The sequence below is a fragment of the Catharus ustulatus genome, chromosome 8, assembly GCF_009819885.2.
Source record: "Catharus ustulatus isolate bCatUst1 chromosome 8, bCatUst1.pri.v2, whole genome shotgun sequence".
Lineage (NCBI taxonomy): Eukaryota > Metazoa > Chordata > Aves > Passeriformes > Turdidae > Catharus > Catharus ustulatus.
Window position 1 is genome coordinate 11690719 of NC_046228.1, and position 27604 is coordinate 11718322.

The following is a 27604-nucleotide window of genomic DNA, read 5'->3' on the forward strand; positions in this document are numbered from 1 at the left end:
AAAGATGTTAGCAGCTCTACAGCTTTTTACTTGTGCCAGCTTGGGGCACAAAAATGGCTCAGCACTTCCGAGATCTCCTTTGCTTTGATAAGAACAGCATGCGAGGTTCCGTGTTTCAGCTGCTTTCCTGACTTTCAGGCACGACCACCAGGAGGTCAGAACACATCCGAGAAGCAAGATGAGCGCATTTCCTCTCCGCCCGCCGTGCCCTCGGTCCAGCACCATCTGGGAAGCTAATGGGGGAGCCGAGGGGGAGATCACACCGCTCGCAGCCGCCCGCCGGGGCACGGCTCGGCTCCTAGGGCTGGCGGGGGCGGTTTGAAGGAGGAGAGAAGGAACAAACCAAAGAGCAGCGGCAGCCCGGGCGGGGCGGGCTCCTGCCCCTCGCCGACAGCGCCGGTGTGCGCGGAGCGCGCGGAGCGGGGCCGCCGACCCGGCCCGGCCCGGCCCGGCCCGGTGAGTCTGTCCGGGACCGCGGGGACCCGGAGCGCGCCCGGGGTGCGGGGGATGCGGGGCGGGACGGAGCGGCGGGGCGCGCTGCCCGCGTTGGTGTGCCTGTCCCGGCTTCTCCTTACGGGTAACTTTGTGTTGTGCGCGATCTCCGTCTCGGATCACAGGCAGGGTCGGGCTCCTGGGACGGGGCACTGCGGCCACCAAAGTTCCTGCGGAGCTTTGGGCATCCCTGTCCCTGCAGCCCAGGCGGGAGAGCGGCCGCAGCCCCTCGGGGACTCGGCGGGACCGAGCCGAGTGAACGGAGATCTCTCGGCCATCGCCCTGTGCTGGGGACACTGCCCTGGTGTCCGGGGGCAGCGCTGGCCTCGGACGTGTACAGTCCATGCAGAATGCATCACTGAGCCTCACTGCGTGTGCAGTGTTATGCGGCATGGGTTTGAAACTTCCTTCTTTCTTTTGAGAAACAGCTCACTAAAGAGCACAAGAGAGAAGGAGCGAAGCTTTCAGTGGAGCTGGAGGGATACTTTCAGTAGAGCTGCTCTTCATGAATGTAGGCATGTTTCTGAAGGTGGCCAGCAGGTATTTGTAGCTCAAACCAGAGTGAGCCAGGACTGACTGGAAGTCAGTGGGCTGTAAAACTGATGTGCAGAACACGAGCCTTTGCATCTTCAGCGTGGCAGTATCTCACTGAAACAGTTCTCTTGGGAACTGCCATGCTAAAATCCTTCAGGAAAATAGGACATGTTGTTATTGGCATCTCTTACGTGGTCAGGCAAGATGAGCACTGTCTCTAAGCAAGCATTACTATTTAATATGTTTTTAATGAGTGCTGTAGGCCTCGCCCATACCCCGTGTGTCTCCAGGCACAAGTGTTTGCCATGAACTGCCAGGCAAGGACCTGAGCTGCATGAAAGCAGCACTTGGACAGGAGAGCCACTATAGTGCAGCATATCGTGTTGTGTGAGGTTTTTTAGTTTGGTTTGGTAATGATGGTAATGATTTTCTGCAGCTCTGACTAAAGTGATCCTGGCTACCTTCATAGGCATCTGCTTTTAAAATCAGATTTCCTTAGTATGAGTGAAAGGGGGTCTCTCAGTCCTCAAACAAAAGTGGAGTATATAAATTAGGAATAAAAACTTCAAGCCACCTCTTAAACTTTGTTGTCAGCACAATAGATTCTTCATGCTGCTCTCACATGGAAACGGCACATATTAAGTGTGATTGATGCAGGTGTGGAGAGGAGAATTGATTTCCCAAATTCAGAGAACAGTATTTTTGCTTGCATGACTTGTCTGTACAGTACTCAGTGATGTATCTGTGTTCACACCAGTGGCATCTGCAAGGAAGAAATGACCCGTGCACACCAAAGGCATTGAACTTGTTTATGAAGAGCTCAGGTGGTGGCCCCTCACCTGTCTTCCTCTTTTTGTTACTTGGAGCATTACTATATACTAAGAACACTTTACATACATATATTTAAACGCTACTTTGCCCCCCTCAAGTCAGACTAAATAGCCCTGGTCAGGGACTGAGGAGTTTGGTTTTCCTGAGTGATTGTTTGGGCCATCTGATGACTAGGGCAGACAAAAGCTGCATGTCCTTCTCCCCTTTTGGGTTTTTTCTGTGGTGCTATCCATGGCAATAAGGGCTCTTGTGTGTCTCTGCATGATGTCTCAGAGGGATGCTAATGCTTGTGATTCTTGCATGGCAATGACTAACACGGGAAAGGAATGTGATCCATAGAAACCTAACACTGGTGTTTCACAAGCTGATCTCACTAATTTCTAAGTTTGTTTTTTAAGGACAATTTTAGTCTGGCTTTTTCAACTGTCTACCTGTTGAGTGTGGTTTCAGTATCTTGGGGCTTGCCTGCAAATGAATTAACACAGTGTATGAGCTCCATGAAGAGCCTGCATGAGTCTCCCTGATGTCCTGTGCTGTCCTGACCTGCTCACTCTGCTCTGCGGAATTGCAATTGCAATCCATAGCAATGGTGCAATGGAAAAGGAAGCTGAAAAAAGCTTCTGGCTTGTTCCTTTAGATCCCCTTTTAAATGGACTGTTGGGTGGGCCAGCTTTTTCCTCTCCCAAGTGTTATTACAATCCATTTATACTGGGGAAAAAGCAGGTTTGCTGCCAGGCAGCATATTTTCCATCAGCACTTGTAATTGTTGGGTGGCGGAGAGAGGTAGAGACTCTATTTTCCAGGCTGGAGGGAGAGAGCGTGGCCAGGGTGTGCACTGGGCAGCACTGTCATGTGCCCAACCATGAATTCCAGGTTTTGCAGGGATGTGGGCTCAGCTGTGTAAGCAGAACGTTCTGTCTGCTCACTCCTTGGAGCGGGCAGGGAGGCAAGTGGCCAACCTTCAAGCAGCTTGAAGGATGGAGAGCTGGCCTGGGGTGTAGCTGCAGCAGGACCCTTTTTTTAGCTTTTTTATACTTAAACACACACGTGGGCCATGCAAAGTTGGCTGAGCCAACCTTGACCAGCAGCAAAACAAACAGGTTTTGCTGTCATGACCTGAAGGGCAGATCACTGGAGCAGGGACAGCTTTCTGTCAAGGAGAGGAGGCTCTCGTATAGGGCTGACTCAAAACAAACACTGTGCTGGGTTGTTCAGACTTCCTCATAGAAACAGTGTTAAAGAAGGCTTATGCAAGACAAAGAGGTGATTCGAGGTAGCCAGCATGGCTTCACTGAGGGCAGATCATGCCTGACCAATCTGGTGGCCTTCTATGATAGAGGGATTCCAGTGTTTGACAAGGGAAAACAAAATGAAGTAAGTCACCTTGACTTCTGTAAGACCTTTGACATGATTCCATATGATATCCTCATCTCCAAATTGGAGAGAAATTAATTGGAAGGGTTGACTGTTCGGTGGATAAGGATTTGGCTGGCATCCAGAGAGTTGTGGTCAGTGGTTCTCTGTCCAGGTGAGAGTCAGTGGTGTCTCTCAGTGACTGCTGCTCTTTAATACCTGTGTCAGTGGCATAGTGACATCCAGTTCACCCTCAGCAGCTTTGCAGATGACACACAGCTGAGTGGTGCTGTTGGAACAGCAGAGGGGAGGGATGACATCCAGGGAGACCTGGACAAGCTTGAGAGGTAGGTCTACAAGAATCTGTGAAGTTCAGCAAGGCCAAGTGCAAGATGCTGCACCTGGTTTGGGACACCCCCAGGTATAAGGATAGACTGGGAGACCTCATTGAGAGCAGGCCTGTGGAGAATGACTTGGGGTATCTCTGAATGAAAAACTGGACCAATGCAGCAATGTCTGCCTGTAGCCAGAAATCCAAACATGTCCTGGGCTACATCCAAAGCAGCATGGCCAGCAATTCAAGGGAGGGGATTCTGCTCCTCTACTCCACTCTGCTGAAACACCACAGTGCTGCATCCATCATCCATCAGCACAAGAAGGACATGGAACTCTTGGATCAGGTACAAAGGAGAGACCACAAAGATACTCAGAGGGTTGCAGCACCTCTCCTATGAAAACAGGCTGAGAGAATTGTTCAGCCTGGAGGTTCTGGACAGACATTATTGTGGCCTTCCAGTACCCATAAGGCTCAGTCAAGGTCTCTCCAACACCTATAAACAAAGTTGAGGGAGACCCTAACTTAAACTCTCTCTTTTGAGATTTAAAAATTATCTTAACAAGTGAATTGTATGTCCCATAGCAGCAGTTCCTGCCCAGCATTTAATAGCTCCTTTCCTCCAAGCAGACATACCTGCTATACCTCACTGGCCCTGAGCCACATGAGACCAGACATTGCAGGCCCTGAGGGTTTACAAATATCCCCTGGGATATTAGAGTGCAGATCCAGACCTTTGGGGCTTGGGATGTCTTTCTCCTGTGTTCAGCAGTCTGTGCTGCTGCTGCTGGTGTTGTGGCACACTGGTTGAGCAGAGGCAGCAGAAGCCCTGCAAGATGGGAGGGCTGGGCAGAGCCCATCTGCCCAGTTTGGCCTCACAGTGGCAGATGGAGACAGAGAAGTGAAACTGTACACACAGTCTGGTCAAAGCAGGTATGTGGGAGGCGGGAGGTGAATTGAAGGAGTTCGAGAGAGCAGGATGTGTCAACCTAATGCTGAGCCCTTAAAATGGGCGTAAAGCTCAGCTCAGCCCACACCGATCGATTCATCCGGCTTTGGATGAAGACAGAGGTGAAGTGGTAGCTGGAAATGAGGGTGGTGCAGTTCTCCTCCCCAGCCCATTTGTGTGCAGCTGGGGAGGAGGAAAGTCTCTGGTGTCTGCCTGCAACCAGCTTCTTGCATCTTCTCCTCCTTCTGTTGGAGGCCTTTGTTTCCTGTTGCATATAAAATTTCTTCACTTCTCTATCCTAAAATATTGTCGTTTATCTTTTGCGGTTCTGTGTTTCACATCTTCCTGTGTTCTTATACTTGCTTCCTGCCTCTTCTGTGTTTTCTGTTTCTCCCATTAGCTCTGTAAACCCAACTCCCCAAGCAAGTATTTCTACCTTACGAGCTGTTTACAGCTTTTTCTAGACAAACCAATCCCAGACAAAACTGTCCCAGCCCTTGCACTTACACAGCTGCTCATTTGACCCTAATCCACTTTAAAAGGAGAGTGCTGATGGGTGAGGATGGAGCCAGAGGAGTGAGGTCCTTGCTTGCTGACACATCTGCAAGGCTGAGAGACCCATGGTGTGATCTACACACTTTCCCATGGGAGAAGTAGCATTTTAACTCTTCCCTGATCACTTCAAACTGATTATTTCTGGTCTCTTGAGCTTTTATGATCATTTTATTAGGTAAGGGGGTGAGTTAATCTCTCTTTTAATCAATCTATGATTTGGATAACTGCATTATGTACCCATCTTCTGTCTGCACTTCCTCATTCATTCTCTTTGTGTTTTGCAGACTTCCTGGCTGTGCTTCACTGGTGGGTGACTGAATTTAGTCTTCTCTGCATCACGGTGATAGTAGTAATGTGAACTTTAATGAGCACCTGCAAAGCCGTGTAGCAGGTAAGTGCTCCAGGGGTCATTCTTCCTTCCAGATTTTATGTGATTTTAAAAAGCTTCTTGATGGGCTCTCACTAGGAGATCTCGAGCCTTGCAGCAGAAATGCTGAAAGGAAATTGGTGTGGCTCATATTTTAGAAATGTTCCCAGCAGTGAGCTTCAGACAGCTTCTTGCAAAGCAAGAAGGTTTAATTTGGAAATGGCTTCAGTGTGGAAGATCAGTGTTAAAGTCCTCTCTTTTGGACTTTCAGTATAAAATTGTTCTTACCTGACTGCTTGGTACAGTTGGGATCTAGTCAGGGAGTGATGGCAGAGGGGAACCAAAGGGTCCAAAGCTTCGCTGACATCAGCTACTGATTCATTTTCTGCTGCGGAGGAGAACTTGCCAGAAGTACCTTACCCAGACTGGGAAAGTACTGGAATTCCCCTCTTCTAAGTGTTAGAGGGAGAGCAGATACCTGGACAACTTCCAGATGATCAAGGGTGACAGCAGAGGGAGACGAAGGGAAATTGTGCTTTCACAAGCCAGCGATGTGTAGAGTTTTCATGTTTGTATGAAAACCCCTAAAAACACTGAAAGGAGAACTGGGTGAAACCAAGATGTCTGGCAGTGCTGCTCTGCGAGTGTGTGACAGGAGGCTCTGTGGGTAGTAGTGCTGGGAGGGCAAGAACTTGAGCTGATGACAGAGGGAGCTGCCAGAGCAGCAGCTCTGGCTGCCACAATGTCCTGCTACACCTCTGAGTACCTGTTAGTTCATGCACTCCACACGATGTTCCTTTTTCTTAACTTATTTATTCTGGATTGGTGCTGGGTGGTGTCTGTTCTCTTTTTCCCATCGCAGAGTTCAAACAGCTGCTCTGCTCTAGCAAAGCTCAGCTCAGAGTTCCCTGGCATGCTCCTCCAGCCAGCCCCGATCAAAGCTGTGAGAGTTGGCCCACTGCCATTCTCCTGTGTGTAAATGAAGCTCTTTCTCTTTTTCCTTTCCATTTACCATCTTTCATTATTATCCCTCCTCCAGAGGCAGGTTTTTCTGGCTGCTCTAGCACATTAGTTGTATCAGCAATATTTGCCTCAAGGCAGAGATGCTTTTTCAGCAGTTTTACGGAAAATATCTGATGCATCCCACTGCCATGTATGTGGCTCAGGAAAACCAAGCATGGTGTTGGCAAGGATGAGGACCATTGCAGACAGCTGTTGTAGAATTTAAGCCCTGTTAGGCACAGTCTCCAACTCATAGGGTTATTCTGGTTGCCTGGCAAATGAAAACTGTTACTGTTCCTTCACTTTTGAAGGAACACAAGAGAAGGTTCTTGTGCCTGAGCAGGAAAAGGGACATGAGTTATAAGGTGTCAGCTGTGCCACCTGTGTAACCAACTCATCTTTCCCTGGGTTTCCTCTGGGGATGGTGGGTGCTTCAGTTGAAAAGGTAGAGTTTGTGGTAAAACCCAGAAAAAACAATGTAAATTGGCTTGAAAGTGCCTTGAATTCAGCTCTTCCAAATAGCAGAGGGTTTGGTGATGAGTGGTGAGCAACTGATGAGGAGTGGGAGTAAATGGTTCCCACGCTGTCTGCAAGGAGGTGAAGGAGCTCCCTAAGACAAGATACCACCTGCCTGTGCCAGGATCCCAGCAGGGATCCAAACTGCTTGTTTTGGAGACAGCACATGCACTGATAAGGAGACTTTCCTGCAGGTAGGGGCAGCTAAGCAGTTGTCTAGACTGCCTTGGGAGGCAGAGATTTGCTGGAAGTTTTTCAGAACAAAGTAAACAGAAACTTGCCAGGAATCATCTAGGCACAGTGTAAGCCATGTGTGTAGGCAGAGGGAAGAAACTCTATTGCTTTTTCAGACCTCTTTTTCCTCCTATTTTTAGAGCTCTTGTAGAGTGTTAACACATACCAGAGGCGGAGCTAAGGAGATGTTCTCAAGCTTAAAATGTCACACTTTGAGATTGACACTATAATGCTTCTCAGAGGGGCTTGGTCTTCTGTATCTGCACCCAGAATGCTTCAGTCCTAATGTATTTCCTCCTGGATGTTCAGGTACCTTACTGCCACAGGTTTCAGAGGAGAATTTGACTTGTAAAGGCCTCTGGGGATTTAGCAACCAAATACCTTGGGACTGTTGGAAATGTGAGGAAAAATACTTGAAGTTTCAGCAGCACAGACACCTCTGCACTGTAGATTGCAACTCATTCAGGGTAATTAAAAATTACCCTTATCTTCCAGAATTGTAGGGGCAAGAATGGAAGGGATGTCTTTATTCTGAGTAGCTGGAATCCACCAGTGTACCCTCCCCTCCTGTAACACACAGTGACACAAATTATCTGGCACAGTTGTTGACTTAGGGACAGAGCTCTAGTGTGGTCCCACCTAGCGAGCTGGCTATGCTCAGTCTAAGACTCACGGCCATGCTCTTCTGCAGCCAAAGTCAGAAGATGGTCTGAAGGTGCTTGGATGATGTTTATCCCACCCTCCTGATGACTCATAACTGCACCATGCTCTTGGAATAGGTGCAGGGTTCTGATCTCACGCTCTGACAGAGTTACAGGAAGAAATGTTGACTCAAAGGGTTGTGTTTGTGTGCTAAGTCATCCACAACACATGCTCTCAGCTCAGCCTTGTATTTGCTGCTAGTCCTGGACGCTTTGGGTCTCCCACGTGGAGCAGGAGGCTTTGCTCCTTGCTGAGCTCCTTGGCTGCTGCAGCAGAGGGGGTTTGAGCCTGTGAGCAGGGGCCCCACAGCTATGACTCACAGTTCCCATTACGTTGTAACTTAGCCTTTAAGTGAGCCCAGAGGCTGTCCCTTGGCTTTCAAACAAAGCCTTCCTTTGTTGTGCCCAGGGTATAAAGAAAGCAGCCGTATGTGCTCACCCCACACATCCCAAATGAAAACCACGTGGCTTCACAACCTTAATGTATGTGTGTTTGATACTTCTGCTGCAGCACTGCAAGTTACATCGCTCCTTTCCCCTTCATCTATTTAGAGTTTCTCTTCCCAGCATTCAGTTTACAAATTCTTCAGCAAAACAAGAGCTTAGAGATGTTTCCTTTTCTTGGTAAGAAGAGGGGACTGAGCAGAGCACATGAAAGTTATTCAGTATGGGTGCATGTGGCAATAGGCTGTCTCTGAGTCATTCCCTTGGGTGAAAATGGCTCTGGGTTGGTGGCCAGGGGTGCTGAAAGCATGAGCTTCATGGAAATATTGTACGGAAGTGGGGCAGTTTGTTTTCTTGTATAACTTTGCCTTCTGCTGTTGCTTTTTATTTATTCAAACTCATTTTGAAGAGCAGCATTAGCCAGAAGTACTCTGCAGCCAACATATTTGTGTGCATGCGTCTGCCTTGGCAGTTTTTAGGTTTATGGCAAGTGAGCCAAGACTGGGATTTCTGCTTCCCAAAGCATTTGTGTTGTTTCTCTTGATCTTTTCTAGAGTCACTAGGTAATGATTAAGAGGGTTTGATTCTTCCTCAGAGGCTGTGTGCAATGCACAGGGTCTCCGCTTAGATCAGGGAATCATCCTGGTGAGGGGCAAGGAAATGGTGCAATGCAGTAAAAGTACTTTTGTTCTCTCTTCCTTCCACACCCTCTACCCATCCCTGCAGGGGCTTTCATAGTCTCTTGGGTTGTGTTTTGTTTTTTACTTTATTTAAAGAACTATATTGTGTTACAACAAAAAAAAGTTGGGATTTCAGGCAATGGAATAAAACATTGCTTTTGATTTCTGTGGTGACGTTTTGGCAATAATACCCAGCTTTTAAATACAGTTTTTTCCCTATTGTTTGAATACAAACAGCAGTGACTAGTTAGCAAAACAATGGTCCAATATCACACAAACCTTCAATCCCATCCAGTGGTTTTGGGTCCTGTTTAAGCAGATTCTTGGGCCTGCAGGTTTTCCTGACCTAGGAGTTGGTTTTGTCACTGAGTCAAGGCTGTGATGGAGTAGAACATCTCAGATCAGCCAAATTCCCAACCTGCAATGATAATTTCTTTTTGCTGTGTTTTTGTTCAGCGCTTCAGTGTGGAAATGTGTGGCAACTACTGTGCTTTCTACTGTCTGTAATATGCAAGTGCTCATTGTTCATGGCTAAAATGGGACTTCATAGTTTCACATGTAAAACGTAATCACTCTCTGAATCATGTCTGAGCCCTGCCAATATTCACATGTGCTCTTCTGAGATGTGCTGGAGTGCTGTATCCCTGCTGGGAAATCAACTTTCTAATAATGTTTCCACCAATTATTTTAATACCAAAGCATTTGTTCCAATGGGTGTACAATTAAGTTGAATGTACAAGGATGCATATGCTTACCACAGGATGAGGAGAGCCAGGGTAACCACTGCCTGATTTAACAACACTGGTGTGGGGTTTTTCCACCTTGCTGAGAATTAACTGGGGAAAAGGAGGGCAGATTTAAACAAAAATCTTAGCAGTTGATCTCCTTCTGTACTCACCACCTCTCCCTGAGATGACTGCCAGGCAGGATTCATGAGCCATGGCTGCCTCATGTGCAAGGAGCTGTTGTGTGGCTGGGGGCAGGGGGTGACAGTCAGAGCAGGGCCCAGCATGAGCTCCAGGTGGAGGCCAGAGAGGATCCATGCAGTGACAGTGCTCCATCCATTGTGCTTGGCACTATCAGGCTTTTGGTGGAGCAGCAGGGGTGTTTGTCCATCTGTGCTGATGAAAGATTGTACAAGGGAATGACCAACTATTGCCCAGGCTCCCTTCATGTTGGGTTGGAAGAGGAGGGTCCTGGTGAGGGTGGTAAGCTAAGGTCTTTTTTCTTTGCCTGTCTTTTCTCCTCTTAAAAAAAAACCAACAAAACCCACACAAGTTTGGTCTACTCCAGTTGTTTTCCTCACTATTAACCAAGAAAAAATTATTTAGCTTAAAAAGGCAAGCTGTTCCTGGCTGTGGTCCTACTACAACAGCTCAATACGTGGGTGGGAGTCACATACACACTTCTACCTTTGCCCTCCCGCCTCTCCTGCAGCCAACACTATATTTCAATTTGTAAAACCCCTTCTTGGAATGAGCAGGATGCTGAGTAACACTTCTCATGCTATTGGCTCTCTATGGGCACCCTCTCTTGGGTCCAGCCTTGCATGGAATAAACAGTGAGTGCTTTGGGGACATGACGTGTCTCTGCATTATAATTAGTTGTTAAAGCTGCCTTTAATGATGGCTGCTGGCGTCTGGGGCAGGAAGAGGATCATGTTTTGATTAGTGTTTTGATTAGCATTTTGATTAGTGGCACGATACCTGTATGCACTGAGAAACAATGACTTAGAAATGGGCCCAATAAATCCCTGCTTGCTGATGAAACTGAAAATCTGACACGTGCCACATCTCTTTGGGTTTTGGAAAAGAGCCCTAGAAGGCAAATAGCTCCCTTTGAGCCAGAAATAATACTTTGCACTGTCTAGGCTTTGGGCTAGGGGGACTGTGGGATTTTATACCAACAGCTTGTAAATGCACCTGTGTACAGTGAAAGCTGAGGCAGGATGGGAGTGCCTCTGAACATCCTGAGTGCTACTGCAAGAAGAAAACAAAAAACTGTCCTACTTGTACCCACAGTGGGCACTGAAATGTTAGGGGGTTCAAACTGCAGCAAGGGAGAGTTTACAAGGCCTGAGAAAAAGCTTCCTGATGGCAAAGGTAGTGTATGACTGGGAGACAGGAGAGAGACTACCTGTCCTTCCTAGGGCCAGTGAAACACTCCTCTGCTTGGAGGGAAGCTGACAAAATTCCTCATTAGGACCTGGGGCTGCCCTTCACGTGCTTATCCCCCCCAAATCCGCCTGTCTGTGGGAAGGGAGGGCTATCTAGTCCTGTACACAGGATGAGCATCAGCATTTCCTTGGAAATACCTGATCTGGTGACCCACAGGAGGAAAATATTGTTTCCGAAAGCCCACAGCAGACCTGTTGGGCAGGATGTCCGACTGGGGCTGCGCGACTGACCCTGTTGGCACTGCAGCAGGCCTGGGACAGGATGTCCACGGATATTACGAAAGGCTGATGTTCTCAATCAAACAGCAGAACAATAGCTATCAGGCAACTGGCCTTGTCCAACTGCTGTGCTGTGGCCAAGCAGCTAATCTGAGGTGTGGCTTCCAGGCATGGTTTGGAAGGCAGTTGCTCTGCCAGACCTGACTGCTGTAGTCCTGGGCAGGCCAGTTGGTTTGTTCTGGTTTTAAACGTGGTAGTATTACCAGTTGCAACATCCAGGCCCCTGCACCTCATGTATTGGTGCATTTGGTCCTTCCCCACTTGAGGCTTTGGTGGAGAGCCAAAGACAGAACCCAATCCCACATGTCTGTGCTGAAGCAACTGTGAATGTGCTGGCAGCTGGAATCGGGTACTTTGTCTGTAGCACTAATTTAATGCTGGAAAAAAAGTCAGAACATGGGTTAGAGCTACTGTGGCTGGCACTGTTCTGTCCCAGTCGACATCTCATCCCACTGATGTCCTGCACACAGTTTAATTCATAGGGCTGAAAGAACAGCACAAGCTGGTGCTGCTCAGGCTCTGTATTGGATTTTTATGCCTTAATTTTCCTGTCTGGGCTGTGTGTGCTGCAGCTGAGTGTGTGCTCAGGAGATGGGAGAGTAAGAACCTGTCCTGGGTGCCCTGTGCTATGTGGGTGTCCAGGTTTTTGGCAGTAACAGTAATACTGAGATGCATCTCTGTAATTCTCATTTCTCTGTCATTGTGCAAGTTTTTTACAATTCAGAGCTTGTAGCCCCGACTAAGAGGAACCCTGACTTCTTTCAGTGGCAGCTGGATCATCTCACGAAGAGGTGGCAGTGATACTTGCAAATGGAGAAAGATATGATGCACTACTAAGGCCTTTCAGCAAACTTTCATTCTTTACTAGATCTTTATAACTGCAGCAGAAGCTTTTTTCAGATTAAACACTCAAAGGCCAAAATTTATTCACTGTTGTACAGCAAGAGAAGGAATCACAGAGTTCCCAGAAGCTCCACCATGAGGAAGTACAGCCAGGCTGGGCCTGAATCCCTCAGACTGGGGTTCACATCTTACCAGTAAGAAAATCCCAGTTGCAGGTTAGTGCCTGGTTTGACCTGTTAATCTCTGCAGTCAAAATAAGTAGGAGAATCCTTTCCAAACCTCAAGGACCTTCCCAGTAAGAGAGTCAGAAATCATATTTGTTCCCATGAAAGTTCTGGTTTCAAAAATTTGGCAGCTTTCAATGAAGAAATGCTCTCAACCAGCTGTATTTTCTATCATCTATTTGAAATGCCTCTTTTCTTGCAGCTTACCAAAGCAAAACACGATGGAGCAGCCACCTATTCATTGCCTTTTGTGTCAGCCAAATTGCAGGAAGCAATCAAGTGTGTTCTAAGTGATGCCTTGGCGTGTTCCAGTGTAATACTGAACTGCACTCAGTGGCTTGACTTGGGTTTTTCCAAGTTAAGAATCAAAGCTTCAGCTGACTCCTGCCTGGTTTATTGATGAACACCAGACAGAGCATGTTTTGCTTACCATGATTCAAAATTTAGAGGAATAAAATGGCTGGAAAAATAAAGCTTCACGAGGAACTCCTGAGTAAAGAAAGGCACTGTTAATGAAAGGGAAATACTTTCCCTTGTCTTCAGAGAAGGTGGAGGGTTATCTGGGCTCTGAGCACATGAGCAGCCTGCAGAGGCAAGCTGCAAGCTTCCATCTCTTTCTTTCCTTTGCCAGTTTGAGCAGGAGGCAAAAGGTTCTGAAGCTGCTATGGTAAAGGGTGTGGGGAAGGCTTAGGGGCATCAGAAATTAAACACATTTAGCTGGAAGGGACTGGACATCGTTATGACTTTGGGCATCATCATCTCCTTTAAGGACTTTGCTGCCCCCCAGGGAAATCCCCTGTGACAGGGTGGCTTGGGAAGGGGGAAAGCACACATTGCCACAGGGCAGCATCTGCTTTAGTCCACACAAACCCTGTATGAGCTCTGTGATGCTCAGGTGAAGAGGAGGAGAAGCTGAAGGTGGAGCTGCTGCTGCCTGGCTCTGTGAAGGCTTCTTCCTGTGCTGCTTCCCTTTCCTCATGCTGTGCTACCTGAAACTGTGCTCTGGGCAAGCCAAGCATTAGTGAATTGTGCAGCACAGGGCTTTCAGATCAGCTAGTGTGAGAGCTGGCCTCCTTCTGCTTGTGGCTTCACAGCACCAACCTGAACTGCATTTTCTTTCCCCTTGTCTCCTGGGGCTTCCTGCATCATCCAGGACCTGCTCTGGAGCTGGTCAGGATCCTCCAGCTAGGGTGGCAGCCTCAGGTTTGGAAGGATGAGGCCTAACCTGCCTGGGAGCTGAGGGTGGAGGGCTGCAGGTGCTCTTGGTGGACCCTTTGAACATGCCAAGTGCTGCAGGATGCAGCTGATTGTTTGTAATCAGACAACAGAGTGATCAGTTGTTTTTATCTCTCTGAGCCCTCACTCCCAGCTGCAGGGTGGGTTGGTGTCTGCCCCCTCACTTCCCAGGATTGTGCAGAGTGGTCATTAACCTTAAACTGGGTGAAGCCCCTAGTCACTGCAGCAGTGAGTGCCACAGAAAAGCCCAGAAGGAAACTAATTCTAGTGCCAAAGGCAGGTTAGAACAAGTAGCATCACATGCTGGGCAGTGAGCAGAGACAGCTTCACATCAAGACAGTTTCACATACCCTGGCCCTTCTTCATTTCCCAAGCAGCTTTCTTTGGTCTCCCTGCACCTTTCCCTGCTTTGTGCCCAGGGGAGAAAAGAGGAGCCTCTGCATTCTCACCTGGCTCAGGGAGCAGAGCCAAAGGGCTGCTTTGGCTGCTGGCAGGAGTGGCCCACCTGTGACTACAGCACCTTCTGGGGGGGCCTTTGGAGCCACAGGAGTACCACAAGAGAGTCTGCAGAAGGTAGGTAGGATGTAAGCCTGTTACTGAGTCCAGATATTATTTATACTTTAAATGGGAAAAAACTGTCAGGGTGAGAAATTTGGAAAAGGTTGCAGATTGCTTTGAGAAGTTGCTATTTAAAACCTTACGAATACCTTTTATTTTTTTCCTCTCCATATTTGAAATGTTGCTAAGTTTGATGTGTAGATTGAAAAATTGCCATTTCTCTTTCTTAGTCTCAAGTTTGGAAAGGTTTGGACTCTCTCCCTCTTCCCCACACAAAAGCTGTCTCAGCCTGAGCAGGCATAAATATTTTTATCAGGCTTAAATAGCTTGGGCTGAAGTTAAAAGCAAGGGAAAAGAGCAGTCTTTGTTATGGGGAATGCTGGAGCGCTGTAGCAGGCAGTGCTACTGGTTTCACCTGTATTATTTATTGAGTCTTTCATATTAGCCAGGAAAGCTGTGTCTGAGAGGTGTGGGAATGTTCTGCTGCCAAGGGCAGGCTCCACTGACTTTGGTCACTGAGCAGCATTAACCTTAAGCCTTAACTGAGGTTAATGTTTGGCTTCATTTTCTGGTGTGAGTAACTGCAGTAGCAAAAGGGCAGTTTTGACCAGCAGAACTTGCCCTGGGCTAAATACAGACATCCCTCTTGCATATCAATGGGATCTGAAGATCTTGTCACTTCCAGTTTCCAGAGGCTTATGCCTGTAGTGCTTGCTGAGGGAAGAGGTTGCTGCAAAGTGAGCTGGGGTATCCTAGAATGTCAGTGTGACCCGGAGTGAATTCAGCTAAGCCAGCCAGTGATGGACTTGGGGATGTCTGGCCTAACCCCTGCTGCTAGCAGAGCTGTGGGAGTTGGTAACCTGTGGCAGCAGTGTGCCCATGGGCAGCTGGGCATGAGAAAGAAGATCCTAAGGAAGCTGACCTTTCAGCCTGACACACCTTAGGTGTAATGTGGTAGCAGTAAAACATTTCATCTGCAGCGACAGTGGTCTAGCAGAGCAGTGATGTCATCCTGGTCAAGACTGCAAGAAGGAGGCACCTGGCCCCTGGCCGTGTTATTTTTAAGCTTGGAAGGCACACGAGGTCTGCAAGAGCATAGCACTGAGGAAAGGAACTCACCAGCACTTCCTGCCCTGCCCCAACAAACTGATAAAGCCCTTTGCAGTGCAGGGTGACCCCAGTTTATTTTTAAAATGTGCCTGGGTGTGGGGCTCAGAGAATAACTGGAACACCCAGATTTGGGCATTAATTCAGCTTTAATTCATTGCCTGATGAATTAAAGAGTTAATGTAAATGTAAAAAAGGACAAGATAGGGCCACAAACTATTTCCAGAGCAATGTCTGCATAAGAACATTAATCTATGCATGTGCATGGGATCTAAGAAAAGGGTAGTTGGTAAATGTTAAACAGGGAGGGGCATGGAGCATTATCTTGAGCACCGTGTGAATTTTCTTGCTGCTTGGACAATGCATCTCAATCCTGTTCCCTTCCCTTGTTATTCCAGTCCCAGCCCTCTCATAAGCAAAGATAATTGTGTGCTGAAGGATACAGTTCCCATGTACAGTAAAAGCTCACATTGAGGAAATCCAGGTTCCTGCAATCAAAACCAGCAGTTTGTTGTGCAGTTACGATAACAAGGTCCACTGGGGTGGATCTATCTTTATTGTGTGCCCAGTGGAGGCATAAATGAGATTGCCAGAGATATTTTCCTTCTTGCCCAGATGCTGGGACAGCAGGATTGCTGTGGCACGAAAACATTCTGGCTTCAATCCAGGAAGGAGCTATTCCAGGGGGTTGGAATTGCAGCCCTGAGCCCCTGGAGCACACAGAGTGCCTCACCATCTCTTGGCTCTCTGTGAAACAGCTTCATTCCCATAGCAGAATTACTTAGGAATAAGATTGCTATTTCTGGTCTGATTGATGAAGTATGTTATTGGTAGACTTTATTTCTGTAACAGAAGCTTCTCTCTCCGGTGTTTTTGAGGCATTAAAGCAGCTGTGCTAAAATTTGCCAGCTGGAAGAAAAAATATCACTGCTTGTCCATCTTATCCTTCAGATCTCCCTGTGCTAGGACTGAGAGGTGATTTTGCTAGAAAGAGGGACTAGTGAGCTTCCAACATCACAGCAATGGGTGACAACTTCAAATTTTACTGTCCTGAGCAGGCACTTGGGCTCTTGATAGTGCTGCCAGCCCTCCAGAAACAGAAATGCCAGTTGGGAGGAAATAGCCCAGGCTTTAGCCTGAGCACCATCTGGCCCAGCCCTCTGGGAGGCCTTGTCACCACCAGGAAGAGACCCTGGCAATGGGACTGTGTCCCAGAAAGTTGGGAATTAAATCCTTTAATTCCCAATGTGAGCCCCATGGCATAGAATGCTTCATTAAATGTGGGCTTGGAGCAGCAGAGCCAGTAACCACACAAAGCCACTCCAAAATACCACAGTGGTCTCAGTCATGCCAGGGACCTGTGCAAGGGGTGACATATGGGACACATGTCTAGGATGTGGCTCAGAGCCTTGTTGAGGTCACTGCAAATAGGAGTGAGCTGGCTGCAAGCACAGTTGTTTAGGGGCTGCTTGGGGGAGAGGGCTTAGATCAAAGCCATGGTGTTTAGTAGTGTCCTCCACAGGTCAGTAGGGTAGGTAAGCACCAAAAATAAGCAGCCTGATGTTTTTAGACCCACTGGGCAAAAGGAAGTCCTTTCCATTTCAGTAATGTCTCTGTCTCTGCCCTTTTTCTGGGAATTGCAATCATGAGGCATCCTGGGGCCACAGCCTGATCCTGATGGTGTTGAAAGGCAGGAAGAGCTTTGCCTGTAATGCCTGCTTAGAAGCACAAAACTCTGCAGGCTTGTTCCCACCCAGATGCACCTCAGCAGCAGGGCAGTGAAGGTTGCCCAGATTCAGGCAGGCTGTGTGGGTTCCCAGACATGCTTAACATGGAAGGTGGCCAGGACAGACCTGCCTATGCCACATCTGAAACGTTAGCTTTATGTTGAGGAAAAGTAGTGCTCATCTCCAGTCCTGCTTTTATACACTTGGGGAGGTTCTGCCTGCTTCTTTCTCTCCTTTTCTGTCCAGGGAATTTTAAAGGAGAGGCAAAGGAAGGATATCCCTCCCATACTGCCCAACAGCATCACAGTGGGTTGACAGCAGGAAGAGCCTTCAGAGTTGTTTTTCGAAGCTCATTTGATAAGAGCTGCTTTCATCCTCACCATCAGCTGATAAAGCCTCTTTGAGAAGCTGGTTGATAACTTGCAGAAATGGGCATGCACTTAGCGGTTTCTAGATTCAAACATTTTTTCCAGGGCTGAAAAGAATGTCAGTGTTCTTACTGCAGTGGGGAGTTTCTTTCATTTTTGCACTTGAGGGAATATATTCCAAATCATGGGTCATTTCACCTTTCTTTCTCTTCCAGGGAAGGAACTGCCATGCCCGTGGGACTCTTCCGGGTGTGCCTACTGGTGATTACAGCTATTGTCAACCACCCGCTCTTCTTCCCCAAGGAGAATGGCACCGTCCCCGAGAACACAGAAGAAATCATCCAGAAGATGAAGGAGCGGGAGGAGAGCCTGCGGCTGGAGCAGTTGCGCTTGGAGCAGGAAATTGCAGACCAGGAAGCCACACAGAAGGCTCTGGAAAAGGCTGCAGTGGTAGTGGAGGAAAGCAAAGAGGAAAAGGTCCGATGGGATATGTGGACTGCCCTCTCCATGGTCATCTTCCTGCTGATAGAGCTCTGGAGGCAGGATTTCCAGGAAGGGAATTGGCAGGACATAGGAGGAGAAGAGGATGACATGGCAGTCCTGGGGAAAGCATTTAAAGGCGTGACCTTCCCCAACAAGGCTGTCCTGGCCAGCTTCTATGAGAAGCGTATCCTGGGTACCACTGGAGACATGGCCAGGATGCGGGAGATGGTGGAAGGCTTTGCAGATGACCTGCTGGAGGCCTTGAGGAGTGTTTGTAACCGGGATGCTGACATGGAAGTGGAAGATTGCATGGGTGTGGGGAGCATGTATGAGAACTGGAGAGTGCGCAAACCCTTCGTCTGTGATCTGATAGTGCCTTTTGCCCCCCCAGAGCCTTACTGCTTTCGCTGCCAGACCTGGTGCTCTGGTGACTCATTTCCCCCAGATGAACAAGGTTATGGCACTATCAAGGTGTGCAGGGCAGATGAGGATGTGACGGGTTGTATCTGTGACAAGACTAAACTAGGGGAAGATATGCTGTGCCTCCTCCACAGCCAGGTCAGTAGTACCAGGCCCAGCAGTGAGATGGAAGACCTCCTGTGCTTCAAAAATACTCAATATCTGGATGCTGACCAAGTCATGAAGTGGTTCCAGATTGCTGTCACCAAGGCCTGGAACAGAATCTCCCACAAATATGAATTTGACCTTTCCTTCAGCCTCCTGGACTCACCAGGAGCCCTGAAGATAAAATTTAAATCAGGGAAATCAATTGCCTTCAACCTCACCCCTGTGGTGCAGTATGAGAACTCTGACGTTTACTTCATCTCCCACTTCCCTCGGAGCAGCCTGGCAGCAGACATCCCCTCCAGCACCCACTGGTTTCTCACCTTCGCAGTGTATGAGAGGAGGTTCATCCAGCTGGTTTCCAAAACACTGCCTGCCAATGCCTGCCACGTCAGCTGCCTTCAGATCCTCTCCTTCCTCCATGGGAAGCAGTGCAGCCTCACAGGTCCCAGCGGGCTCACCAACTACCACCTGAAGACAGTGCTGCTGCATCTCCTGCAGGCACGTCCCAGTCAGGACTGGGCCCCAGAAAAGCTGGAGGCCCGCCTGCAGGACATGCTGAAATTCCTAGAGAAATGTTTGCATGAAAAGAAGCTTTATCACTTCTTTATTGGCAATGGGAATGTACCAGCAGAGCTAGGATTCCCGATTGTATTTCAGAGGGCTGAGCCTCTCAACCTTTTCCGTCCCTTTGTGCTACGCAGAGACATCTACAGGAAGATGGTGGACACATTCCACGAGATGCTCAGGAACATGTCTGCACTGATCAATGAGTACACAGTGCACATTCCCCTTGCACACACCAATGGGATCCGTAAGGAACCCCTTTAATCAAAGCCAAACTCTAAGCACAAGTCCAGAGGGCAACTTCCTGAAGCCTCCTGGAGACAACTGACTTTGCCAATAAAGTTTCATGTCTGGAGCTGAACCAGTCCTGGGCCATGGTTCCTGCTCAAAGGACAAGGCTGTGGGAGAAGAATAGGGAGAAACTGGAAGATGTGGTGTTCAAGGAGGCTTGTGTTCCACTGCTGTGCTTGGTTTTATGCAGCTAAGAATATATTTTTTCTATTGTGTCTCAGTCATGCTACAGCAGTGGTGAGCAATATAAGTAATTTATTCAGATGCCTGCAAATGGGGGTGGGAGTGTGATGGTGGCCAAATACTTCATTTCCTTCAGAAGGGGGAGATAAGAACAGGGTGGGGGAATCAGAGACAGGATCTTGGGATCAAAGGAGCCCATCTGCTTACAGACAGCAGGAGCTCTTTCACCAATGGGAAGTGCAACATAAGTCTACATGCTGGTATGGAGAGGAGGAGGGTCATGCACAAGATCTGGACTGGATGGAGATCCTTAAATAAAGCACAGCTTCAAAAGGGAGCTGTAACTAAAAAAATTTTTTAAAAAGAAGAAAAAACCTTCTTGATTGGATTTGCAGCAGTAACTTAAATGGCTTGTCCTGTCCTTCAAAAATACCTCTGCACATTTTTTCTCCTATGGGAGAATATAGCAGAGCAGGGTCTATGTCTTCAGACCATTTCATTTGAGTCTTCCATGGCTGGTGGTTTATATTCCTGCCCATTTTGTATGGATCAATGAACAGGAATCTTTTCTACCTTAGATAAAAGAAACATTATTGGGTTCCGACATTTTGGGTTGTTTGTTTGTTTTCCTTACCTTGGGGCACTAAGGCATGAGAATAGCCTAGAGAGAAAGGAAAAGCAGGGCTTGAACTATACGATCTTTGAATGTCCCTTCCAGCCCAAACTATTCTGATTCTATGACTGCTCTAAGTTTTGCTTTCATAAAAGAAGCAGTTCTCCAAATTTACCCTGTAATGAAGCCAATTTCAGAAGTCCAGTAGCAGGAGTGAACAATCACCCTCCAAATGAGTGTGACTCTGCACGTGATTCTAATTAGGCGAGGGCCAGCAGGGAGAAGGAAGAGATGAAAAAGATGCACATGTAGTAGACTGGGGCAGTGCTGTCTGCAGCTGCCTTATGATCCATGTTGCATCCCTTCTGCTCCACATATGCAGGCAAAAACTACTTTATACATTCTCCTCAATCTTGTTAAAGACTGCTGCTGTGAGGAGCTACACTAGTAGACTGTAATTTGCTCAGCTGGGAGTGCAAAGGAGGAGAGCTGCTGCAGGCTTTCAGGCCAGGGAGAATCTTGAGGCATGTGCTAAAAAAACCCAAAACAAACATTGCAGGAATGGAAATGCCTGAAATCCCACAGGAAGCATGTTAGTGCTGTGCCAGTGGGCTGCCCAGCTCCAGCAAGGTGGCTTTGCTGAAGGTGAGGAATCAGGAGATCCTCACTCTCCTGAGTGTGGGGTCCAAGCCAGGGCTCCAGTGCATAATTTCTTTATGCTGGTCCCAGAAGCCTGGCCTACAGTGCTAAGGGGCCTTTCCTACCGTTTTCTCACACTAGGATTTCCTGGAGTTTTACACTAGGGCTTCCCTTAATCCTGTTTACAAGATGATGGTTGTTCTCTGAGGTAAGACCTGTCAGGGATGCTTTTACCATCACTCCATAGTTCCCTTTTTATCAAGCCTCTCTATCACATCAGAGAGAAGATTCAACCCTGTATCACTGCTGGGGACAGCATACAGCATAAAGCTTGTTATCCAGCCTTATCCACTTGATAAGCAAACTCTCCATAGACATGTCCTCTCTTCCTTTTTCCTGGTGAAAACTGTTTCACCACCTCATTGGTGTCTGCTCTTCTCTGTCCCACCACCAGTGAGGGACATTTCACACATAAAGGCAGAGAAAGCTGTAACTCCTGTCTCCACACCAGCTTTATAAGAAAGCATAGATGGTGACAGAGCTATGCTCAAAGTGCTGCCTCCCTTGGCTTTCATTGGCATAGGTAGTTAAGTAGAATCTCTGAAAGTAAGGGGTAGGTAGGAATAGGGGAGAAGAGGCTGGTGGGTAATGCCATAGGAAAAAGTCTGGGATCATCAGTGCTTGCTTCAGCATCCTTGGTGATGAGTGTTTGGGAGACTGCCAGGAGAGCAACAGGGCAGGACTAATTGCTGACGCTAAGGAGTGCTGTAAATCCCTGGCTTTCCTAGTACAGCCAAGAAGGCTTTCCCCAGAAGGAAAGAGAGCAGGAGCAATCTCAGGGGCCAAGGCAAGCAGGTAGTGACAAGCAGAGGTACAGGGAGGGTGGGTCAGTACTGGAGCCTGGAGGCTACATGAGAAGCTGTCTAAGTTGTTTGCAAACCCACATGATTTGCCATTTTTACCTGCCCAGGTTTACTGAAAGTGCCTGTAGCAGATCCAGCTTTACACGGACTGCTGGCGGGCAGGTCACGCTGGAGCAGTTGTGGTTGAAGCTGTTTCTAAATGTGCTCCCAGCCCAGCCAGAGAGAAATTAGAATTTCTCTGCTGTTTCCTGTCAGGAGTCTAAATTTAGACTGTCCAAAGAACAGAAATTTGTGACCCAGGTCTCTCAGGAAATGACATTCAGAGTTGAAAAATAACTTTTATATAAGGTTGAGCAGGGGGAGCATGAGAAGAAAAGGCTGTTGAACAGAATAAGGTAACTCCCCTATTAAAATGTCAGAACAAAGCTGTGCAACACCAATTGCAACGGGCTTGTAAACGTGCCCAAACTCGTCTTTACACAGCCCCAAGCACCACTGCTCAGACTCAAAGGGAACCTGAACTGATAAGTGGATTGAATCTTTTGTTCTTTGTTTTCTGTACTTGTATGCCTGTTCTCTCTTACATCCAAACTGACCTTAAAGTATTCCCATGGGGTTTAGCTGAGCAGAAACTGGAGCTGAATCAAGTAATTTATGGATTTGATTCCACTGAAAACAAATTGCTTGGCTTAGTTTTCCTACATGCAATATGCTCATTTTGCCCTGAGCACCTTTAAAGTGATCTGGTCTGTGCACTTAGGCTGTGAGGGGACCCACTCATACCTGCTGGGGGAAATGTTGTCTGTGATTATAAGCTGTGCTCCAATCAGCCTCAGAGTGCAGATCTTCCTTGCAAACCAAAGGTACAGACACGTCCCATCAGAGGAGAGGCTGGTACACTGTTTTTTGGGCCGCACCTCTGCCATGGTATAGGGAGGCCATGATGTGAAGCACATCATTCCGTGGACTTCCTTGTCTCTCCTGGATCAAATCTTTCCCCACCAAATACCAGCCTATTAGTAGAAGTGAGATTTGTTGGTTTAAAGTGAAAAACATTATTTGAAAACCAAACTGCACATGGCACCTGAGTAACAAACATCTCTTTGGCAATGCCTCTGTCTCTGTGAGACATCCTAAGGAAAGGTAAAGAGCCTGTCCTCAACCCTCAATACTGTTCTTGCCATTTGCTAACCAGGTAAATTCAACAGATAAACTCCAAGTGCCTTCCACTGGTTTCCAAACACTCCCTGTGCCCTCAGCTTGTTTAAATATTTTATTACAGGCTCTGTCAAAGCAATGGAATTAATGGTGGGTTGATAGGAACCACTGATCTACAGCATAGCCTCAGGAACCATTTGCCTTTAGAAAATGTCTTGGTCTAAGGTTATTATTGCTGTACAGGAGCTGAATGTCTTCTAAGGGGAGGTGTTGGGTATTCACTGTTAAGCAACCACAGAAAAAAGCTTCTCTCTCTCCAAGTTGCTCTGTATACAGGTATATACAGGGATACAAAGATGTAGTTTAGCAAAATGATCCAAAAATTTATCTAGTGTTCAGGCAGCAGAATTTGGTGTTTGTTCACCAGCCATTTTTAATGCAAAGTCTTTGCAGTGTTTTCTCTGTGGTGAAGAAATGAGACTTTAGGCACCTGTAACAGCTTTGCTGCTCAGTGAGGGGTTGGCTCTCATAGGACCCTACCTAGTAAACAGCTTTATTTATTATCTTTTTTTTTAGAATTGGGGGGGAGGGGGGGCAGTCTGTGTGTAACATGTTAGCTCAGAAGCAAAACTAGTACAGAGATGAATCTTGGCAATGTAGCCAGGATGGGCAATAACACCACAACTCTCCAGACTAAAGTCTTCCTTGGTTGACAATGCTGTACTTAAACCGCTGCTTCTATAGCAGGACACTGTTGAATTTGTATAGATCTTCTCATGCAGCTTTATTTATAATAAAGGAAGTCTTGTACAAAATCTAAATGAGCATGAAGTCTCTTCTGTGTCAGGACCCCCCTGAAACCCCCTCAGGACACCCCCGACCCCCTCAGGACCCCCCAGACCCCCCCCTGAACCCCCTCAGGACCCCCCAGACCCCCTCAGGACCCCCCAGAACCTTTAGCAATCTCGGTCGTGCATGTGAAGAGACATCAAACAGGAATACAATTTTGGATTAGAAGAAACAATTCAGCAGATAAAGAAACAAAAAATGCAGCACTACTAACGGTAAGTACCCCAGAACTCGGAGAAGGCGAGACTCAGGGATATCCCCCTTGTCCCTCCCAAAAAGAGATTGAAGGGGAAAAAAAAAAGATAGGAAGTACATTAGAAGAAGGTAAGTAGAAATTACCAGATGAGAGGGAATTAATATCTAAGGATTATACCAGAAAAATTCTAGAGACTACATTTGCGAACACATTGGGGATCACAGGCTCTGGCAGAACAATTTCTGAAATTCTTCGGGTGTAAGGGGATTTATGAATTAGCTAAACAGGAAGTGCAGGGGTGCCTGATATGCTAAAAGGTTCACAAAGCCAGGACACGACAGGTAATTTGGGGTAGTTGCCCTATAGCCTATCCTCCGGCTGATCACCGGTTCCCATAAGTGAGAAAGCAGCACTCCCAAGGAAATTACACATGAATAGGGAGCAGGCACAGCCCTCATCGAGGCGCAAGAAGGACTTTTGTCCCGGGTACCACCAAGAAAAGGTTTATTTGAATATGACAATCCTCAGCAGAAACAAAGGGAACTCTCGCCTCAGGCCAGGAAAATCTGTATAAAAACTGGGTTTCCCGGGATGGCAGTAAGAACACAGGGTGATCTGATGCCATAGAGGTCAGATCAGCGTAAGACAGAAAACGAACAAACCCCAGGAAAACCCCGGAGAAATCGAAAAAGATAAAAAAAAAAAGTAAGTTGCCCGAAATACCAAGGGACAGCCCGCTGGGTTAAATGATAGAACACGGGGAGGGGAGTCCCGATAAGAGAAATAAGTTTTAAGAAAAATTAATCCATTATTGCATAAAGATTTGGAGAATAGTGGGGGACAGCTGCGAGTCCCCTGTGTCCTCCACTTCCAGAGCAGGAGGGGCGGGCAGTAAAGGCAATTTATTTAATTCGGCTTGATTTGGATATTATCTATAATAGCTAATGAGAGAGAAGTAAACACTTTTAATATCAAAATAAGTTCAAACAGACTTTGCAGTAATAACATATAAAAGTCCATTGCAATCCTAGGTACAAGCTGCCCTTATTAAAGATCCACGTTGATGGATGTTTTGTCTAACTACTCTGAGGACAGAATGTGTTCAAAGCTTTGTTAACCCCTTGTTTTCTGCTTGGTAGGGCAACGCCTTAGCCCAGGTCTCGGGGGCTGTGTGCTGGAGCAGGGAACCCCCGTGAGCACGAGCCAGAGATGGGGACATCGAACCAGGTAAGGATCTGTTTCTATTTAGTCACTGGTTTTGGTGGCTTTAATGTCACAGCTCCAGCGTTCCTTCAGACACTGTGTCCTGCGAGAGCAGTTCCAGCTCCTGAGCTGAGCAGGGTACAGTACAGAGCCTTTAGGAAATGCATCCAAAAAAGGGACTCTGCTTTTGCTGTAGTTTTCCTTCCTGTTTTCACCTGGGCTGGAAAGACGGGCATGGCCTGTATTTATCACATGAAAGTGATGTTCCTAAATTTCTCCAGAAGTTCTGATTAATATTATTACTCATTTTCTGGCAGAAAACACGCTCATTTTGCCTTTCCCACGTTGTTTTCTGGTGCTGCCCTGGTTTTGGGGGTTGGGGGCTTTGTTCCCCTGCTCTTTCTCGCTGTAGCATTTCTTCCCATTATCATGGTAAAGAAAGCTCCTCGGGCCGCACCCGGCTCGTAATGGCCCATGGAGAAGGTAATGGCCCATGGACAAGGTAATGGCCCAGGGACGAAGGTAATGGTCCCTGGACAAAGGGTTTGGCTTGTATGCTACTGAGAGAATGCTCTGATGCCTGTTTTTCTTTATTGTAGCTGACTAAGAGACAACAAGCCAGTGATGGCAGGAGTTTCCCAGATAGTGGAACAGCTCTTCTCACCTGACCTGGATTCTAATCCCTTGATCTCTGACAGATAAGTGCAGGGGTTCAACCCACAGTGGGGATGGGAATGAGTCTCTGGGTCTGGAATTGTCAGGGGGGATTTTGGGAGTCCCGGGGATTTGTGGGGATCTCTGTGCGGTGATTGCTGGGCAGGCGGGGTCTCTGTGAGGGCCCCTCTGAGACCCCTCCTCAAATGCCCCCGTGTCTCTCCCCAGCATCTGTGGGACGCTGCACTCGGTGGATCAGGTGAGTGAGGGGTCCCAGGGGGGGTCAATGGGGGTTTTCAGACCCCTCTGACCCCCGCCTTGCTCTCTCCTCAGTACCTGAACATCAAATTGATGGACATTTCCTCTCCAAGACAAACTGCAGGCAAACTTCCAGGATAAATTCCCAAGATTAAGGACAGTTGTTGTAAATGTGGCTGCACTAACTTTTCTCAAGCTCCCTGATTCTGAGTGCTTTTCCTGCATGGATGATGGAAGGAGCCTGCTCTAAATCCACAGTGAAAGGAAAAAAAATACTTTAAATTCAAACTTAGTGCTCTGTGTTTGAAACTGAAGTGAGATTTATGAGCAAGCTCCCTCCTTCTAAATGCACATACACCCATTTACATGATTTTACATAATATATGGGAACAGTTCGTTGGGTAATGTACACAGGGATAAAACCAACACTGCACTCTGAGTAGGGATCACTGCAGTGAGCTCTGCATAAACTCCTGCTCAGACAGGGCTACTTGGATCTTCTTGGAAAATAACGTCCAGAATAAGATATACATTGAACTATAAATACATTGAACTTGCTGGCAGACCCAGCAGGAACCATGGAGAATGGAAAAGCAGTGTTATAGCTTGTAAAATTTACTGGAATCACTCTTGTTTATGCTGGTTAAAATTTTGTGACCCCATTAACACAAAAACAACCAAAAATTTTGTGATAGAAAAATTAAAGGAAATACCGAACCCTTATCTCTGACAAATTTTCTTTGCAATGGATACATGAAATCTTTGCTAACCTGCACCTCAAAGTTACAGACACATCTCAGGTGATCTGGGAGCAGGGTCTGGCAGCTCTGGATTTACAGAAATTTTCCTCAAGGGTCTCTTTGCTGTTGTGTCCCCTTCCAGAAAGTGTTACAGAGTTTTTCCCTCACTTTTCATTCCCTTTATTGAGCCACATTTGCGTTTATAGCCCCATTTGCTTTCCCTGCCATACTGTCTGTCACTTGTGCGGAATATGGGTTTTGCACACTTGCCATATAGTTTTGTTGCTTGGCTGAGGGTTCTCTGGCAGGAGAATTTGCCTCTCTGCACAGTAATGGGCATGTTTGGCTAATGGGCCCTTTGTCTGGGGCCTCTTGCATATTCAGAGCTGCTCCTTTGTCACCAGCCTGACCCAGGCAGCAAATATTAAAAGGAATTGTAATATGCCCTGTTCTCACTGGGATGCTGGCTGAAGCAAGAATCAGCTTGCTGGGATAAACTGGTCCTCTCTGCTCTGCAGCTTCCCAGCAGCTGTCCAGGCTCTCTTACTCTAGAACAGCTCTGCCCATCACTGATTTTGATGCTTTTGGAGTCACCTTGCTCCGTGGTTTGTGTCCTCTTAGGGTACATTTGGTGTGGACGTGGCAGCTCTGCTGATGTGTTTTGGGATGGCACAGCTGGTAACGGGGGGTGTGCAGAGCTGGCAGCTCAGTTGGGCTGCTCGTGCAGCTGGAGAAGGAATTTCTCCCTGTTTGCTGGGGTCTGGCAGGTAACTTATCTCCCAGATTTGTGCAACAAAGTGCTGACAAAGGGAGCAGTAAGTCCAGCTGGTCCC

At 47.4% G+C, this 27604-nt stretch overlaps 1 protein-coding gene across 2 annotated transcripts; it reads left to right on the plus strand.

Moving 5' to 3' along the window:
• Nucleotides 1-426: 426 nt before the first annotated feature.
• LOC116999750 (inositol 1,4,5-trisphosphate receptor interacting protein) lies at nt 427-23692 on the plus strand. Of its 2 annotated transcripts, XM_033066717.1 has the most exons (3): nt 427-456; nt 5333-5439; nt 17726-23692. In XM_033066717.1, exon 3 carries the CDS (start codon nt 17739-17741, stop codon nt 19386-19388), a length of 1650 nt encoding a protein of 549 aa, XP_032922608.1. In that variant the 5' UTR covers nt 427-456; nt 5333-5439; nt 17726-17738; the 3' UTR covers nt 19389-23692. The 2 variants fall into 2 exon arrangements, with proteins under 2 accessions (XP_032922608.1, XP_032922609.1); XM_033066718.1 differs by lacking the exons at nt 427-456; nt 5333-5439 and adding an exon at nt 14237-14323.
• The last annotated feature ends 3912 nt before the right edge of the window (nt 23693-27604 follow it).

Coding starts and splice junctions, on each gene's coding strand:
- LOC116999750 (XM_033066717.1), top strand. CDS start 17,739: ATGCCCGTGGGACTCTTCCGGGTGTGCCTACTGGTGATTACAGCTATT.